Below are 17,726 nucleotides of genomic sequence, written 5' to 3' on the forward strand. Positions count from 1 at the left end.
TGCTCTGATCTGCCTCTAACATGCAAGGTGTCGCCCCTTGAGGACGATCCATCTGTCTGCACCATGTCTTTCATCTTCTCCTTAAACTGGAGTGCCTCACAAACTTCCGCAATGGTTAGTTCATCACGGCTTAATAGTATGGTGTCACGAAAACTTGCATAAGAACTTGGCAAAGAGCATAATAAGAGAAGACCTAAGTCCTCATCTTCATACTTAACCTCCATCGACCCTAGGTTAGTAACGATCTCCTTGAAGACAGATAGGTGACCCATCACCGAATCACCCTCTTGCATCTTAAGCGTATACAGCTTCAACTTCATATGCAATGTACTGGTATGATCCTTCGACATGCAGATCAATTCCAGTTTTGGCCACAATTCTGTAGCAGTCTTTTCCTGCAGCACTTCTTGCAGAATATCATTAGATAGATGAAACTGAATAAGAGAAAGAGCCTTACGGTCCTTGCGCTTCTCCTCATCGGTCCACTCATCCTTCTTCTTCTTCCCGATTTTTCCAGTGCCTCATCAAGATCATTGGTTTGCGCCAGAATAGCTCTCATCTTGACTTGCCATATCGAGAACCTCGTCTTGTAGTCCAACATCGGTAGATCATACTTCATCGACGCCATCACGAAACCCTAACTTGAAACCACGGCTCTTGGTACCACTTGTTAGAAGCGACGGCGAACAAAACGATGAAAACAACAAAGATCAAACTTCAAGAGACACAAGGATTTAACATGGAAAACCCCTCCAATGCGAAGGGTAAAAACCACGGGCGCCAGCCAGCAAGAACTTCAATATATCGGGTGTGTGTTTACAACGTCTAACGGTAGTTTATAAGGGGAATAATCGAATTGATGTTCTCTGGTGAAGCCTATGGGTTAGATATACAGGAGAGTCATATGGTCTCCTCAACTTGTACTAGCAATGTGGGATTAAAAATTTGCACCACATGGACTTTTGGGATTTATTTGAAATAAATGAAATACTTAATGGGTCAAGTCCAAATTCCAACAATCTCCCATTAGAATTTGGATCACAATATAACACCTCTGGAACGAAGATGTCGGTGAGAGGTGACGCTCTCCCCTGCGCCCGAGCTCCGGGGCTATGTAACCGATGGTGCCGACCACGTGGGTGGTTTTGGGTCGGGACCCGTGGTCGTAGAGCCTCGCGAGGCCGAAGTGGCCGAGCCGCCCGTTCATCTCGCCGTCGAGGAGGACATTGCTCGCCTTGATGTCTCGGTGGACGACCACTTTCTCCCAGTCCTGGTGCAGGTACAGCAAGCCCGACGCCACACCTTTGATGATCCGGATCCTCGAGGCCCAGTCCAGCAACAACAATGGAGCGTGCAGGTACTTGTCGAGGCTCCCGTTGGGCATGTAATCGTACACCAGCAGGAGCTCTCCCTTGCGCCGGCAGTAGCCAAGCAGCTGCACGAGGTTGCGGTGCTGGAGGCGGCCGAGGCAGACGACCTCCGCGACGAACTCCTTGATGCCCTGCCTCGACTCGTGCGACACCCGTTTCACCGCGATCTCTGTCTTGGAGGTGGGGAGCACCCCCGGTACACCCTCCCGAACCCTCCGATGCCGAGGAGGTTCGAGTCCTTGAAGCCCCCCGTGGCGTGGAACAGATCCTTGTACGAGAACCTGTGCGGCCCGAACTCGAGCTCCCAGTCCTCGTGGAGCTCAGCGTACCTCCGATGTCGCCTCGCCGCAAGGAAGATGGCAGCGGCGGCAGCGGCGAGGAAGGCCGCGGTTGCTACCGGCAGGACGATCTCCAGGATCCTCGACCGATCCTTGCTGGAAAGACGAGCCAGCTTGGGTAGCTTGCCGATGTCGATCGCCGGCGCGGGACGGTCGTCCATGCTGAAGCTCCAGCCGGGAACGATGTGCCTGGATCGCAGGGTCCCGCCGGTCGCCGCGGAGAACCCGACGAAGGCCGAGTCGGCTGCGACAACAGCCGAGAGGTTGCTCGTGGCGGACACCAGTGGCCTCGAAGGCTTATTGGGCACGCCGAGCGGAGCCATGGCGACGTCGACACGCGCGACGGCGGCGTCGTAGTCCACCCAGACCCGCATGGCCTCGCCGCTGATCAGGGTCAGGTTGCGGAACTCGCCGCCGCCCTGGTCGTCGTCGTAGTAGCCGGCGGCGTAGGACTGCGCCGAGTGGAGGCTGTTGACGTCGACGCCGACACGAGGAGGCGGTTGCGGGGGTCCCCGTCGCTCCGGACGTTGAGGAGGCCCAGGTACCCGCTGGGCAGGGCGGCGGAGAAGTCCGTGCCGGCGGCGACCACGAACGCCATGCCGTGGGCGCTCAGCCCGGCGTGGTCGGACAGGATGCCGAACACGAAGGAGGTGGAGAAGGACCGCGCGCCGCCGCCGGCGCGGAGCAGGCGCACCGGCGACGGGTGGAACGCGTGCCCCTTGCGCTGGAGCGTCCCGTTGGTCAGCTCGAGCATGCCGTCCGGCGTGATCGCCGCGACGCCGTCCGTCGAGAGACTCGCGCCAGCGAAGCCCGAGTAGACGAACTGGTCGTCGTCGCCGGAGCACATGGTGGCGACGAGGTGGTGGTGGAGGAGGTGTAGTACAAGGAGCGGCAGGCCGCGGTTCATGGTTGCTCTGGGTTCTGGCTGTTGCTTTGGATTGTGACGCGCCATCCGACTAACGGAGAATCGGAGATGCAAGTGTACATTGCATTGTAACCCCCACAGTACGTCGTAGTCGTGAGTAGGACTCTTGGCCCAATTTCGGCCATACTACGGCACCGCGGTCTGCCTTCTCTACTGAGTGCACGCGCCGGTGCAATTATCATTATTGTTGTTGCCTTCTTGTTTGCACCTTTTCTTTCAGACATTGTCGGACATTATACATACTCCCTCTGTTTCAGGTTCCAATCATTCTCAAATGCAATGGTGTGTTTTAACTTTTCTAGATTCATAGATTTTTACGTGTGCGTGCATTTTACTGGCCAAACGTGTGTTCATGTTCTCAACGGACGGCGTCATCCTCACCGAATTTGCGACGGGCTCCTAGTTATTGTCTGTGTACGGAGGAGGCTTATCCGCTCTAGGGGACTTGCTGGAGGCTGATGATTATTGAGGTTGGCGACGTCCAGGCCTGGGGGCTGACATATTTCAGGCTGCAGTCCATGGCCTTGTTTGGATCCTACTACATACTAGAATCGAACGCAGGTTCTCCAAATGAAGTCTATTTGCAATTTTTTTAAAAAATGGGCGTAACTTTTCGCGACGAATCTAATGATAGTAATTAATTGATGATTGACTATAGTTATGCTACAGTAACCATTCTCTAATCACGCGATCAAATGCCTTATTAGATTCTTCAGTATTCCTAGCGCAGAGGTTGTGAAGTTAGTTTTACAAACTGCTTTCATTTAATACTAGCAATTAACGGTCAAAGTTCTCTAGCACAAAATGTGCTATGGAACCAAGCCATTTTTGCTCGGCCGGATTTCCTTGATGCATTGGCCAGGAACCACCTTGCATGTGTTGATGGACTGAAGGTTAGTTAACATCTAAAAAAACCTAATGGGCCAGGAACCAGGTAACTTATCCTAATGGGCCTCTCCAGCTGGTCTCAATTCAATGGACCTGACTACTTAAGGGCCGAAAAAGAAGGCAATGACTCCACAACAAGCGAGTAAAAATTTGTGACAACATCACTCAATTTCCAAACCAATAGGATGAAGCCACGTGGTTTTGCCAGCTAACAAAACTGAGTGACAAGAATACAAAAAGTCAATCGATTTAATAATCAAACATGCTAGGAAAAAATCAAGTGAAAACCAAAATTGCTTCAATGGAATAAAATGTACGTGAGGCCCATAGCCCAACGCACGCACATCAAAGTTGCATGGCAGCGTCCGTTTCAATATTGTTCTTTTCGTTTAGGCCCTGTTTAATACTCGAAAATTTTTCTACACTACCCGTCATATACACATGCATGAAGCATTAAATACAATTAAAAAAATAACTAATTACATAGTCTAACTGATTAGTATGAGATGAATCTTTTAAGCATAATTAATTCATGATTGGATATTATTTGTCAAGTAACAACGAAATGTACTACAGTACCAAAACCAAAAACTTTTCACCAACTAAACAGGGCTTTATTTAACTACCAATGTTGGTATGGATATTGTATAAGGCCCACCAGCATTGTCTCACGGTTTAATAGCATGACCAGTCATTAGTTGAGATTCTGGAACTTGGATAAACTTGATTTGTTACTAAGATGCGCACATATTGATTCTACATCATGGTTAATGTGGTTTGTTCTTTGAGTCTACCATAGCTAATATGTTAGATTGTTGAGTCCACCACCTGTAGCACCTTTCTAAAGATTTAGCAGATCAAATCAACCTGGTTGATCTTTACTTGAGTAACAATACAGTAATAAAGTGTACCACAACAATAATTACAATACACGCTAACAATGTTAAAATAGGCTAAAATTTTCACATCATAAACTAATTCGGCAGCTAGCTGCGAGCCACACGTGCTCGGCCTTCTCAGTCACACAGCAGGCAAGGAGCCCAGAGTGCTAGGCTCTGGGCCGTTTGGGAGGGCTCCCTGGCATGTGAAGCCACGTTTTGTGGCTCCACCGGAGCACTCTGTAAAAAGTGCTCCACCTCTCCCAGTGCACTGCCTTGGAGCACTCCGCCTGTGCGACCGTTTGGCACGGCTTCCGGTTGGAGCTGCTGGCGGAGCTGTGGGTGAAGCCCTCCAAACGGCCCCTCTGTAGCACTAGTTGCGGGCTTGGCTACTGCAGAGCTAGCTCGCTTGCTGGGCCGGCAGGGCAAGGCAGGCAAGCAGCCGACGTACAGAAAATCGATTGACAAAGCAAATCGAAAATTACTCGAGTGTTGGTTACAAATTCACTTGCTTAATTTGGTGCTAGAAAACGAAGGTCATTAACAAGGATAATGAAGGTGGAATGAAGAGTGGTGCCAACATTAGGCGGACGAGGTGTCTACGTCATCAAATTGTCCACTACTAGTATTGGAGTACTACACTATGGCTGGCTGTGTTTAGATGGTGAAAAATTTTAAATTTTAGTAATGTAGTATATTTCGTTATTATTTGATAATTAGTGTTCAATTATGAATTAATAGCATCATTAAATTCATTTCGTATGAATCAGTTAGACTGTGTAACTGCATTTAATGCACCATGCATATGTCCGAAGATTCGATGTGATGAGTACTGCACAAACCTTTTTACAAACCAATCTTTCGTACAAATTTAGAGGCTGTTCGGCTGATCTGATAAATAGTATTCGGCTGGTAGAATGAATAGTATTATGTGAGAGGAAATAAGCCAAAACAAGTCGAGAACCAATCTTACCTCTCAACTTGCAACTCTATAAGTGATCGCACGTGTCTTGTATCTCCAACTTTTTTTTCTCTCTACATTATAAAATCATATTTTTAAAATACCTATAAATATGATGATGTTTTAAAACTCTATACATGACAACTAGCAATGGATATCGGATTGCACTGGCGGAGCTTAGTGCATTTAAAAGGGGGCCATGGCTCCTCTGATTTTTGAAAATCTGCACTAAATAAACAGTAAGCCAGCTACTGATATTGATTTTTAAGACAAAGTATCATAGCTGATCCTTCTGATTACTCGCTCAAGCTCCGCCACCGCTCCGCCACCGTCGGAATGGGTATGCTTTTCGCTTTGCTTTAAGATTAGCACACTGACTTTTGTTGAATAGGCATGATCGCATTGTTGGACGTTGCCACGTGGACGGAGGCCAGGCCTGCAGCTGTGCCTGTGCACCTCACCGCTCCCACCCTGCAACGTGACCTCTAGAATCCGTTTCTTTCTTGCTGTGCAGGAAAGAAAACCACCCGCTTGGGCCCCGTTTAGTTTTTAAAATTTTTCGTATAGTACTTGTCACATCGAATCTTTTGACACATATATGAAATATTAAATATAGTTAAAAAAATAACTAATTACACAGTTTAACTAATTAACAGAATTTTTTAAATTTAATTAATCTATAATTAGACATTATGTGCTACAGTATTTTTTCGCGAACTAAGCGGGCCTTATCCCCTCACCTCTGCTCCCCCGCCGTCCACTCGAAATCCGACGGCTGCGATCACCCGCCGCCCTCCTCAAGGCCGCGGCTTCCCGTTCCCCCTCCAGCCCTCCTCAAACAAACCCCCCAGATAAACCCTAGCCGCCGCGCCGCCCCCCAGCTCTCCACCTCCTCCTCCTCCTCGCGCGGCCCCCCTCGTCCGCGTACCTCCAGCTCCGTCTCCGGCGGCGAGGATGAACGTGAAGGGCGGCGGCCGGATCCCGGCGCCCCCGCCGGGGGCCAGCGCGCTGGTCAAGGTCGCCGTGCTCGGCGGCGCCGCCGTGTACGCCGCCACGCAGAGCCTCTACAACGTCGAGGGCGGGCACCGCGCCATCGTCTTCAACCGCATCCAGGGGATCAAGGACAAGGTATGGACGCCGCGGCCGACGCGCTCCCTCGCTGGCCCCCCTTTCTTCTCTCTCTCTCTCTCTGCATTCGATGTGCGGTGGAGTGTTGGTTCGGTAGGCTTGAGGGTGCGATTGGGGGAGAAATGTGGCTGTAGGCGCTGTGTTGACATGGATTGCGTCCTGGATGATGCCCCTTCGAACATTTCTCTCGATTTGTAGGTACATCCCGGTAAATCTGGGATAATCATGCATGCTGCTTTTATAGAAGGAATCTGAGACATGTATCGTGTGCGTCTGTAGTTACTTGTCATATCGTCAGCAGGGTTGACATCCTTTTTGGCTTTTGTGAAATGTGGCTAGAGATAGTGTGGTTTCCCGAATTGTAGTCCGGGATGTTAATAATATTGGCATTTTGGACTTATTTCCCGTAAATCAGAGCTAACCATGTAATGCAATTGGCGAAACGTGAGCTGTGCCATTCAAATCGCCAAGGGGGAATGTACCATGTGCATCTGTAGCAACTTTTCATATCATCAGCAGGGTTGGCATCCTTTTGGCGTTCGTCAAATGTGGTTAGAGAAATAGAGATAGTGTAGTTTGCTGAATTGCAGTCTGGTATGTTAATGGCATATAATTCCCATAAATTAGTGCTAACTGTGTATTGCAATTGGAAAAAAACATGAGGTGCGCCTATCAAATTGTCAATGGGGAACGTCACCCTTTCCCTAATTCAGATTAGAGAACATACTGACGATGGTTCAAATCCTAGTCATTTATTCTCAGGATGGTTGCTGAGTACTTGCAATAACATCCCACACTCTACTTCAATAGTTGCGATTTAATCTTCTGGTTTCTGTTTACATCTAATCTACGAAGTCTGAAGTGCTTGCAAGCTTTATTGTTGAACAACTATAGTTTGATGTGTCTATGTGTATGTTATCCCACTTTCAGAGATGACAGTTATGGTAATTTTGGAATTTTCAGTAAAATATGGTTTGGAACTAGCAACTGCCATGCAAGATAAGAAAACCTCACTTTCACCTTTGTTGAATTTCATCTACAAAAATCTGAACTAGCAGTTTATCACAGACAGGTGCACTTGCTTTTCTAAGGGTTTATCCTATATTTGATGCGACACATTTGCATATTGTAAATCAACTCTACATCTTGTTATTTCTCTAATCATAATGGACAGAAATATATCTATTTTACTTTCTGCCATGTTAGGTTAATTGATGTGTGTTCTTGGGTGCTCTTTATTTGTTCCTTGAAAGAAATTATTGGTTCAATTGACCAGATGAAAATTTTCTAGTTTTAGGTCCCGGGTTCGAGCCCCAGCCTCTGCACATTTGTGTGGGTAAGGCATGGGGCTTAAAGACAACCCTTCCCCAGAGGCCCAGACCCCGCACAGTGCGGGAAGCCTACGGCACTGGGTACGCCCTTTTTTTATGTACATGTAACCTGTATAGTTGTTATTTTTGACTTCATTCATCTTTATATGCTTCATTCCTGATATTCATCCCAATGATTGTCTGTACATGAAATGTTGTTTTCTTGCCATGCTATTTTCTGCAACATTTCTGCAAATTCAAAATGGAAGAGTTGTTGGTGCAGGTGCGCACTACCAATTCTTAGGGGAGGATTCACAGCATCTTGGTCTTAGATGGCCTTAGAGTTAAAAGGACATCTTGTGTGATTTTGCTGATAAATGATTATCTATGCGATTTTTTTCCTGAGTCCTCTATCCTTCCTGTGAAATGCTTGCTAGTTTTTACATCATAATTGCTGTAATGGTGCTTTGAATTTTACCACCAATAATGCCATGAAATGTGCTGGGCTTTGCTACGGTGCTAGTTTGGTGCCAACAGTACAAAGAGGGATGGGGGTTTATCTACATCTACCATACAGAGCCAACTTGTTAGGAAGTCATCTTGAGGACCCATGCAAGCTTTATAAAGTCTACAATTAGACACAATTGATGCAAATAGATGCTAGGTATCCTTTGCGCTTTCTTAGTGTGTGGATGCTTATTTCTCATTGAGTCTAATGAAGAGTGTAGCTAAGGAAGCATGTTTTTCCATTTACTCATTTGTGTGTAGTCATAAAGTACTTGATTAACAGTTTTGCATTGGTGTGGCGTGCATGTGCTCAGAGATGTATGTGACTGTTATAAATAGCTCAAAATTATTTGTAGTTCTAGATTTGCTGTCATATATCAGTTACTGTGTTCTCCAGTACACCAAAATTTGATGTACTTGTAGGGCTTTAATGTGTGAACTAGTGAAAATTTCTTGATGTGCAGTTTGACTTTGTTGATTGGGTTATCATTTAGTATGCACACTCCTCTGGATGATGAGCCAGTTCATTTTTTTTTGCTAAATGTAGCAAATGTTTTCTTTATGCAGGTATACCCTGAAGGGACTCACTTTATGATCCCATGGTTTGAACGGCCAATCATTTATGATGTCCGCGCTCGCCCGAATCTTGTTGAGAGTACTTCTGGAAGCAGGGATCTTCAGATGGTAAATATGCATATCTCTTTTAGTCCAATGGTTCCAACTTATTATTCTTCAGTTTTTCTATCAATGCACTATCAAAGTATCGAGTAGGGATCAATGCACTATCCCTTGGTGTATGCTCTTTGCTGATGATGTGGTGCTAGTTGACGAGAGTAGGGCAGGGGTTAATAGGAAGTTAGAGCTGTGGAGACGCACGTTAGAGTCGAAAGGGTTCAGACTTAGTAGGACCAAGACCGAGTACATGATGTGCGATTTCAGCGCGACTAGGCATGAGTGGGGAGACGTTAGTCTAGATGGGCAAGTGGTGGTCCAGAAGGATACGTTTCGGTATTTAGGATCGGTGCTACAAAAGGATGGCGACATTGATGAAGATGTTAGGCATAGAATTTCAGCTGGCTGGTTGAAATGGCGGCAAGCTTCTGGCATCCTTTGTGACAAGAGGGTGCCACAAAAGCTAAAAGGCAAATTCTATAGGACAGCAATTCGTCCGGCGATGTTATACGGTGCTGAATGTTGGCCTACAAAAAGGCGACATGTGCAGCAACTGAGTGTAGCAGAGATGCGGATGTTGCGGTGGTTTTGCGGGCACACAAGGAGGGATAGAGTCCGGAACGAAGTTATTCGGGATAGGGTCGGGGTGGCACCAATTGAGGAGAAACTTACTCAGCATCGGCTGAGATGGTTTGGACATGTCCAACGAAGGCCTCCTGAGGCGCCGGTGCGTAATGGGGTCCTTGAGCTAGTCGATAATGTAAAGAGGGGTAGAGGTAGACCTAAACTGACGTGGGTTGAGTCGGTTAAGAGAGACCTTAAGGATTGGAACATCTCTAAAGAGATAGCTTTGGATAGGAGCGCTTGGAGACTAGCTATTAATGTGCCTGAACCTTGAACTTATTTCTTTCGGGTTTCATCTCTAGCCTACCCCAACTTGCTTGGGAAAAAAGGCTATGTTGTTGTTGTTGTTGTTGTTGCACTATCAAAGTATCAAGTTCATCTGAAATTTGGGCCGACCAACCTGTTTCATCCTTGATTAGTTCATATGGGCCTAAAATGGCTGCATTGGCTGTTATGATTATGTCAACAGAAGTGGGTTCTCTTCAATTTATATTCAATATATTTGTTCGTAAATTCTTGGGAGAGTAGTATCATTGCTAGTTTGCTGCAAAAGATGTCAATGGTTAACCTAAATTCAGAAGACTATCTTGCAGTTTGTTTGACCACTATCAGTTGTTGCCATCTGGGGTGCTTTAACCAGATATTAATAAAGCAATTTTCCATTTCAAAAAAAATAAAGCATTTTTCTTTTGCATGCTCTTCTACCTACATCTATTCTAGTTACTTTTTATGCCTGAGGCGCAAACGGTAATCTTTTAACTTTTTTCATGTTATGGAGTGGGCTACATTGTTTATCATGCTCTGCGGGACGCTGCAGTTTGTTTTTCCTATTAAGTTCTCATGCACTTCTTTGATTTTATCATAATATATTGCTGTAGTTTATGAAATGGTATATATTATTTTTGTAACAAGCTATCATTAATCATGTGACTCATTTTTTATATTCTGAGCTGTCTGTTTTGTACTTTGTTTGGGCAGGTGAAAATTGGTCTTCGTGTCCTCACAAGGCCTATGCCAGAGAGGCTACCCCATATCTACAGGACTCTAGGGGAGAACTTCAACGAGCGAGTTCTGCCTTCTATCATTCATGAAACACTGAAAGCTGTTGTCGCCCAATACAATGCTAGCCAACTGATCACACAGAGAGAGGTGTGGTCTACGTATTCTCTGTTTATTTCTTATCTATTGCTCCCTCCATTCCAAATTATAGGTCATCGTAGCCTTTCTAGGTTCATTGTTTTTATCGTGTATCTACACATATTATATAACTAGGTGCATAGTAAAATCTATGAATTTAGAAAAGCCAAAATGACCTATAATTTGAAACAGAGGGATTATATGGAAAGAAGTTCATACTTAAATAGCACAAATTGTTTACTCTTTTTTCCCTCCAATTTCAGACTGTGAGTAGGGAGATTAGGAAGATACTGACGGAGAGGGCCAGAAACTTCAACATTGCTCTTGATGATGTCTCAATTACAAGCCTGAGCTTTGGGAAGGAGTTCACCCATGCCATTGAGGCCAAACAGGTTGCTGCACAGGAAGCTGAGCGTGCGAAGTTCATTGTAGAGAAAGCCGAGCAGGATAAGAGAAGTGCAATTATCAGGGCTCAGGTAAGAAAACAATTCTTGTATAAGCATGACACCTATGTCTGAAAAGGATTGGGAGTACAATTAGAGGAAGATGCTGGTTCTATTGATAATTTTGCCTTCATGCTGGCCAGGTTTTATAGGTCGATCTGTTTTGTGAGATGAGTTCTGAAACACAATCTGCTTTTGATGTTCTATGCTGTGAACAGGGAGAGGCCAAGTCTGCGGAGCTGATTGGCCAGGCCATCGCAAACAACCCAGCTTTCCTTGCCCTGAGGCAGATTGAAGCTGCAAGGGAGATCTCTCACACCATCGCGGCCTCGGCCAACAAGGTTTTCCTGGACTCCAACGACCTGCTGCTCAACCTCCAGCAGCTGAGTGTCTCAAGCAAGAAGAAATGATGTCGCCCTTCATCACTTTGTTCTGAGTGTGGATGTCGTTGTACCAGACATTGCGAGGGGCGCACGGTTTTGAACGAAGTCTCGCTAGTCGCCCCTCTTGGATACGGTAGTTGTGAAATAGGCGCGTGCCAAATGGACTGGAAAACGCAAACAAACTGGCATGTTTCATTCCAACGATGTCCTCTAGGATGTTCAATAAGGAACAAATTCTGTTTTTTTGGTCTCAATATGTTATGATGGGTATTTTGTTTTGTTCGCTTTTGGATTAGTTAATGCACCTGCATCCTTAATTTTATATGGTGGTTTGGGTTCCGTAATGGTCAATGCGACCTTTGTGACTCTACCTTACAGAGGCGTACTATTAACCAAGGCAGGAATTAAATAAGTTGCCAAGGTTCACATGCGTATATATGGTTATATAGATTACTGCTTTTGGCACAGCAACAAGCCGTCGATATGTCCGAGTGGTTAAGGAGACAGACTCGAAATCTGTTGGGCTTTGCCTGCGCAGGTTCGAATCCTGCTGTCGACGTTTTTGTCCTCCGCTTTTTTATTCCCTTTTTGGCAGTTTTTTCTTTTTTTTTTTGTTTGATTCGGCTTTTTTGGCAGTTCTGGTCAAGCCAGAAGGCGAGGCTCTGTAAAAAATCATGGAGAGGAAAAAACGACCACTCAAGGATCAGTCTACTAACTGTCTTGATTACTCCCTCCGTTCCAAATTATTTCAAGAATTTTGGAGAGTCAAAGTTTTTCGAATTTGATCAAATTTATATAATAAGATAATTTTAGTCAAACTTTAAAATGGTTTGACTCTCTAAGATTCTTAGAACGACTTATAATTTGGAACGGATGGAGTATAATTTAAAAGCTCTTTTACAATGATTGTAAAGTAGACTTAGGTACTAAGCATCTCCAAAAGTTTGCCATATTCTACTTGGCAAATTTTGTGATTTGCCAACTCCCAAAACTATTTACAAAGTAAAAAAATAGTTTCTCTCCAATAGTTTGCTATTTCGGACTTGGTAAAATAAAAAAAGGCAATAGGCAGCATGCAAGTATGGAGAAGACTTTATTTTTATGGTCACAACGTAGCATGCAAGCATGGAGAGGATTTGCCAAGCCCTTTGCCAAGTTGCCAAATATGTGCGGTGAGGGAGGGTTTTTGCCAAGTTGTCATATTTTGCCAAGTCGTTTGCCAAACTGTTGGAGGAGTGTTTTAAGCATTTTTGCCAAAAATTAAGAATGCCAACTCCATTTGCCAAACTTTTGGAGATGCTCTCCCTTGAATTTTTTCTGACAGTTGATCTATGGAAATTAAATTAAATCAATATTTGGTCCCTCTATTTTTGGTACTTGGTCCTATATTTTGGATATTTCTGGATATGTTCTACTTTGACCACTTTAGAATTTTATAAAATGGACGGTTCCTATTTTTCTTCAACCATTGTAAAATTTCTCATAATTGAATTGCTTAATGCTAGCTCCTGTTGTTGCTCGTAACTAAAGGCCAGTCCGGTAGAGATACATCTAATTCTTTAAGGAAGCTAACTCTTCAAGAGAAATGATTCATTAGCTGGAGAAGCTATTTTTTTAGCTCCCAGCTTCTTAGTTCATTTCAAAAATTCACTCAATAGAACCAGAATACAATCACTTGTCTCAGAAAAAAGCAGTTTCGGTGATAATTTAATGGCTTTATGTTTGTCCTGTTGTTCCATAGTTTTGATACATTTTACTAATGCTATATATGCCGTACACTGACACTGAGCGTCTGACGGTCTGAGTGTCTGAAACTTTCATTTTCTGCACTAAAGTTTCTGACGTCAATAATGTCCGTTTACACCAATGTGGTCTGAATGGCTAATGGGGCGTCATGGTCTGCTGTTTCCTGCAGGGTTACAAGATTAGCACGCCATGCTGCGCTAGCAATAATCCAACAGTTGCTTGAGTGAGGTGTATGCATGCAGGATATAGAAAGCCTTTCGAAACCCTCGAATACGTCTGGGCCTGCCCTACTGTCGCTTTGAACATACACCTCCCCTCCACAAAGCAATGATGTGCTAAATTGTTTCTTGATGCCTCTCATTTCCACGACCTCCTTGCGTCCCACGGTTCTTCCATCTCACAGCAGAGACTTGAACGAACCTATACCCAAACATTGGTAGCCCAATGCAAGTTCTTTTTGTGAGTGATGATCGGGCAGTGTTAATTCTATAAGGGAAGAAGAAAGGGTGGCCTGCTATACATTGGTCAGGAAAGAAGCATGCCAAATTGTTTCCTTTTTGTTCTTCAAACAATTGTCACGCATTTATTTTTCAGCAGGGGTGAGGCGTTGTATATTTGGATGCATTCAATATAGTATAATAGTTTCAGTGCATCCTAAATAAAGATTGTGATAAATTCTTGCCATCACGCATCTTAGCTTGCATATATATTACGACCATTTCTACTTAATTTTCAAGTATGCAAGCAACACTATTGTTAGATACTACTGTATGAACGTAGCGCACATTAACTTCTCAGTGTTTTTTTAAAAAAAAACTTCTCTGTGTTTTGTTTGAGGGACGTATTATGACATCCAGTAGTATAATCATTTTTGTTCTTTTTTTTTGAGGAATCATTTCTGCTAAGCATTCATCATTATCACACGGACAAGCAGGATTTTCATTTGGGCTTCCCAACATGGAATTATCTACGGCCCAACCTAATAAAGCCCAACTTTGGCCCACAGCCAGAGAGCAAAGTACAGACCGGAGGGAGGGGAGACGAAGCCGCCGGACTCCCGTCTGGAGGTGGGAAGCGGAGGAAGGGAACGCCGTCATCGACGGCACCAGCTGCCGCCGCCGCACCGTCGCTGCCGACCCACGCCTGCTTGCTAGCCTGGTCCTGCACCTCTCTTCCGGTTCCTTTCTTTTGCTTACTCGGTTCATCCGTGCCTTCTCCTTAGGGCCTTCGGAAATCGCGTCGAGCATTTGTTCCTGTGTCTTGAATCGAGCTATCAGGGTTTCGTTCCCATTGGACTTTGGTGTGATTATAATATGTACTGCACGGAGAAACCCTAGTGCCGGTGGATCTGATTGATCGGGTACATTTAGGCGAATTCGATGCTAGGGTTCTGCTCTCCTCAAGTGCAGGAGCTAAAATCACTTGTATACCTTTTGGCACATTGTTGCACATTTACTTGATTTGAACAACCCTTGCTTCTTTTCTTGTATTGGCATTTGTGTAGACTAAGACTACTGGGCAAGTAGGCAGTAGAACCGGGAACATTTAATCTGGAGAACAGAATTTTCTTGTGCGTGTACATGATGCATATGTGCTAATATGTGTAGTAGAGAGGCTACCTGCCATGGTGCCACCTAGTCCCTATTTCCTATTTTATTCGGTTCATTTGGTACATCCGTGTCTCTTCATCAGTGCTTCCGATCCATTTCTTAATCCAAACCAAACAAGCAAATTTCGTTAGCATCTTGTTTCCACCTGAGTTCTGCTTTAACTGTATAGTATAATTCCAACTGCCAACCCTAGAATGTGACTAGGATAAAACATCCACCTTTTTTTGTGTGTATAAGCTGGTGCTTTTGAGAAGATATTTGAAATGTTTTTTTCCCTGTATGTCATGCACGGTTCATTTTTGAAAGGTACATGAGCACATATTTCAGCACTTGATTGGGCATTTTTTCCATTAGAAAATAATTTTCACCTTGGTTTCATATGTCAATTCTGTGTACAGCAGAACACTCTAAATATCATGTTCTGAAATAGATATGGGTTAGGCAGTGTAGAAGAAAAAGATTAGATTTCAGCAAGTCTGGATACAAAACTGCATTTTTCCTGCATCTGTATGTCTTACCTGATGAATACTAGGAGCTATTCAGCCGCATCGAGTTTCTTGTTCGTGATTGTATAACAACCAAACAAGTGGTTCCAGATCTAACACATATACTAAATTCTTTGTAGTGTATCTATGTCTCAAGCAAGCTATCTGCCATTTTTCATTTCTCTTTCAGTTCGTATTTCTAACTTGCTGATCATTTCTTTATCGCAGAGTCTGACATCATGCAAAGTCCTAGCAAAATTTCCAGCGCCTCTGCCTCTCCTACAACCCCTGCTGTGTGCAGGCTTCAAGGATGGGCGGATCTCCCAGAAGGTCTGCTTCAATCCATCATTCCTCTGTTGGGCTCCTTCCTCGAGGTCCTCGCTTTTGCGGGCACCTGTCGCTCTTGGCGCTCCGCCTTCTCCTCATACCCATCCAAATCCACATTCTGCACCTTGTTCCCACCTCTCCTTGTCCGACCTCATATCAGAGTCCATGCTCGTCGTCTCCCTTCCAGAAGTGATGACGGTCACAAGCTCCGCACATGCCAGGTCCTTGATCTAGCCAACCTGGGAACTGCCCTGCGCTGCCAGATTCCTGAAGACACATTTGAGATGTTACGCTTTGCAGGCTCTTCTTATGGTCAGCTGATTTGTGGTGGCGGCAGAAATTGTGTTGTGGTTGATGTATTCACAGGTGCCAGAGTTTTACCACCACAGCTCCCATTCAGATTCAGTGGGGACACTTATTTCTACTCTGGCATGCTGACAGCTCCCCTCGCCTCACATGATGCACACCTCCTAGTTTGCGCCGCACCCAAACAAGGCAGCACCCAACACTCCCTGCTTGATTGGCCACTTGGAAGTGATTCTTGGTCAGAACTAAGGCTCAATGATTCACGGATTGAGCAGATTGTGGAGTTCAAAGGTCAGTTCATTGCGCTGGACTATGAGTACAGGCTCCACACTCTATCCTTGGCCCCCCAGCTTGGTCTGCAGGAGATATCAACTGTGTGGTGGGATGACATGGATGCATGCCCGTATCTAAGGCCATGGCTTGTGGTGTGTGGTGACATGCTCCTCATTGTTGACCACTACATATCCCTTTTATTTGATGGGGCACCTGTCAACTACGAAGCTTATCGCCTCGACATGTCAACTGTACCTGTAGTTTGGGTGAAGGTAGAGAAGCTGGAGAATTACGTGCTCTTTATTGGAAGCGATGTGAGGAGCCCTGCGTTTTCTTGCATCAGCCCGGGACGATGGGGTAGGAGGAACAACTGCTTGTACTACGCATATTATGATGTACCCTGGATCTTGCATGGGCTTGGTGATGAGGCAGATGCTGTGTGGGATCCAGACAATGACCCTGACATTGAGTTCAAGAGGAACTGGTACACCCAATTGCAGCCCTTTTGGGTGTACCCAAGCATGTTCTACGCTGATGCTGATGGCGAGTGACGGATGCGTCTTCCATCTGCTTGTGCTGAAATCTCGCCTTCATTCTCCATAGAGATTAGTAATCAGAGACTTGCATTAAACTGGGGATATGTAAGCAGACTTTTCAGTTTCGCTGTTTGGTTGTTTTTGTGTCTGCACTTGCACTACTAAATCGTTTGATCTAGTTGTGTAACTGTTGGCTATGTGCTGCAAACCTTGAAAGCCCAGAAGTCTGGAACTAATTACTGTTATTTGAAGAGTAGAAAACGTTTGCAATGCTTCATCTACCCCTGTAAAATGTGGAGATGCAATGTGCTTATATGGAGGCATCTTGCTGTTGCCGTTAGCTTTGTTTACTAACTACTATGCTGCGCAATCTGTATGTTTTAAGCAAAAAAGGAAAAAAAAACCTCCAAAGTTTTGTGTAGTGGGATATCCAACAGAAGTGTCTTCAGTCACTTGGCAGGCTGACTACAACTGGTCAAGTCGGTCATGTGTCCCATGACAACATATTACCTGATGTCGGACAGGTTACAAGAGTGGGCAATCAACAAAATTGTTGCACTTCAGGGGAAGTTTATCTAGGCCAGATTGATGCTGATGTAAGAGGTAAATGTGTGTGTTGCTTGGCTGGCTGTAGCTCGCAATTCTAAGTTCTAACAGAAGAAATTCTTCTGACTATGACACACATACAAGCTTTTTGCAAAGTCAAAAGCCTCGAGTCAATCTAAATTGAATTAGTATCATGGAATGGACATCGGATTCAGCTACCTGACCAACCATCTTCCCAAAGTTACAATCTTCCACCGGAAACAAATTGACAAAAAACAGAACAAAATCAGGTTGAGTTGTACAAATCAATATACACATCATATCAATGTTGAT

At 44.8% G+C, this 17,726-nt stretch overlaps 2 protein-coding genes, 1 non-coding gene and 1 pseudogene across 4 annotated transcripts; 3 read left to right on the forward strand and 1 right to left on the reverse strand.

Moving 5' to 3' along the window:
* Positions 1 to 850: 850 nt before the first annotated feature.
* LOC120665962 lies at positions 851 to 2,651 on the reverse strand (annotated as a pseudogene).
* A 3,540-nt stretch (positions 2,652 to 6,191) lies between these two features.
* LOC120665973 (prohibitin-2, mitochondrial-like) lies at positions 6,192 to 11,886 on the forward strand. The gene is made up of 5 exons (XM_039945722.1): positions 6,192 to 6,488; positions 8,873 to 8,989; positions 10,580 to 10,750; positions 11,002 to 11,214; positions 11,400 to 11,886. The coding sequence occupies exons 1-5, from the start codon at positions 6,315 to 6,317 to the stop codon at positions 11,589 to 11,591; spliced, it is 867 nt and encodes a 288-aa protein (XP_039801656.1). The 5' UTR covers positions 6,192 to 6,314; the 3' UTR covers positions 11,592 to 11,886.
* A 155-nt stretch (positions 11,887 to 12,041) lies between these two features.
* TRNAS-CGA lies at positions 12,042 to 12,123 on the forward strand. Its single transcript has one exon. It is a non-coding gene; the product is annotated as a tRNA-Ser (tRNA).
* A 2,200-nt stretch (positions 12,124 to 14,323) lies between these two features.
* On the forward strand, positions 14,324 to 17,128 carry LOC120665965 (putative F-box protein At3g25750). 2 transcript variants are annotated; one of them, XM_039945705.1, is made up of 2 exons: positions 14,324 to 14,468; positions 15,634 to 17,128. In XM_039945705.1, exon 2 carries the CDS (start codon positions 15,645 to 15,647, stop codon positions 16,860 to 16,862), a length of 1,218 nt encoding a protein of 405 aa, XP_039801639.1. In that variant the 5' UTR covers positions 14,324 to 14,468; positions 15,634 to 15,644; the 3' UTR covers positions 16,863 to 17,128. The 2 variants fall into 2 exon arrangements, with proteins under 2 accessions (XP_039801639.1, XP_039801646.1); XM_039945712.1 differs by having other exon boundaries at positions 14,327 to 14,487.
* Positions 17,129 to 17,726: the final 598 nt, after the last annotated feature.

This window comes from Panicum virgatum, chromosome 2K (genome assembly GCF_016808335.1).
Source record: "Panicum virgatum strain AP13 chromosome 2K, P.virgatum_v5, whole genome shotgun sequence".
Lineage (NCBI taxonomy): Eukaryota > Viridiplantae > Streptophyta > Magnoliopsida > Poales > Poaceae > Panicum > Panicum virgatum.

Bases quoted from the DNA above. Each gene is read 5' to 3' on its own strand.
- LOC120665965 (XM_039945705.1), top strand. From the start codon at position 15,645: ATGCAAAGTCCTAGCAAAATTTCCAGCGCCTCTGCCTCTCCTACAACC.
- LOC120665973 (XM_039945722.1), top strand. From the start codon at position 6,315: ATGAACGTGAAGGGCGGCGGCCGGATCCCGGCGCCCCCGCCGGGGGCC. The intron at 8,990-10,579 runs GTAAATATGCAT...TTGTTTGGGCAG, and splicing joins GAAGCAGGGATCTTCAGATG to GTGAAAATTGGTCTTCGTGT. The intron at 11,215-11,399 runs GTAAGAAAACAA...TGCTGTGAACAG, and splicing joins GTGCAATTATCAGGGCTCAG to GGAGAGGCCAAGTCTGCGGA.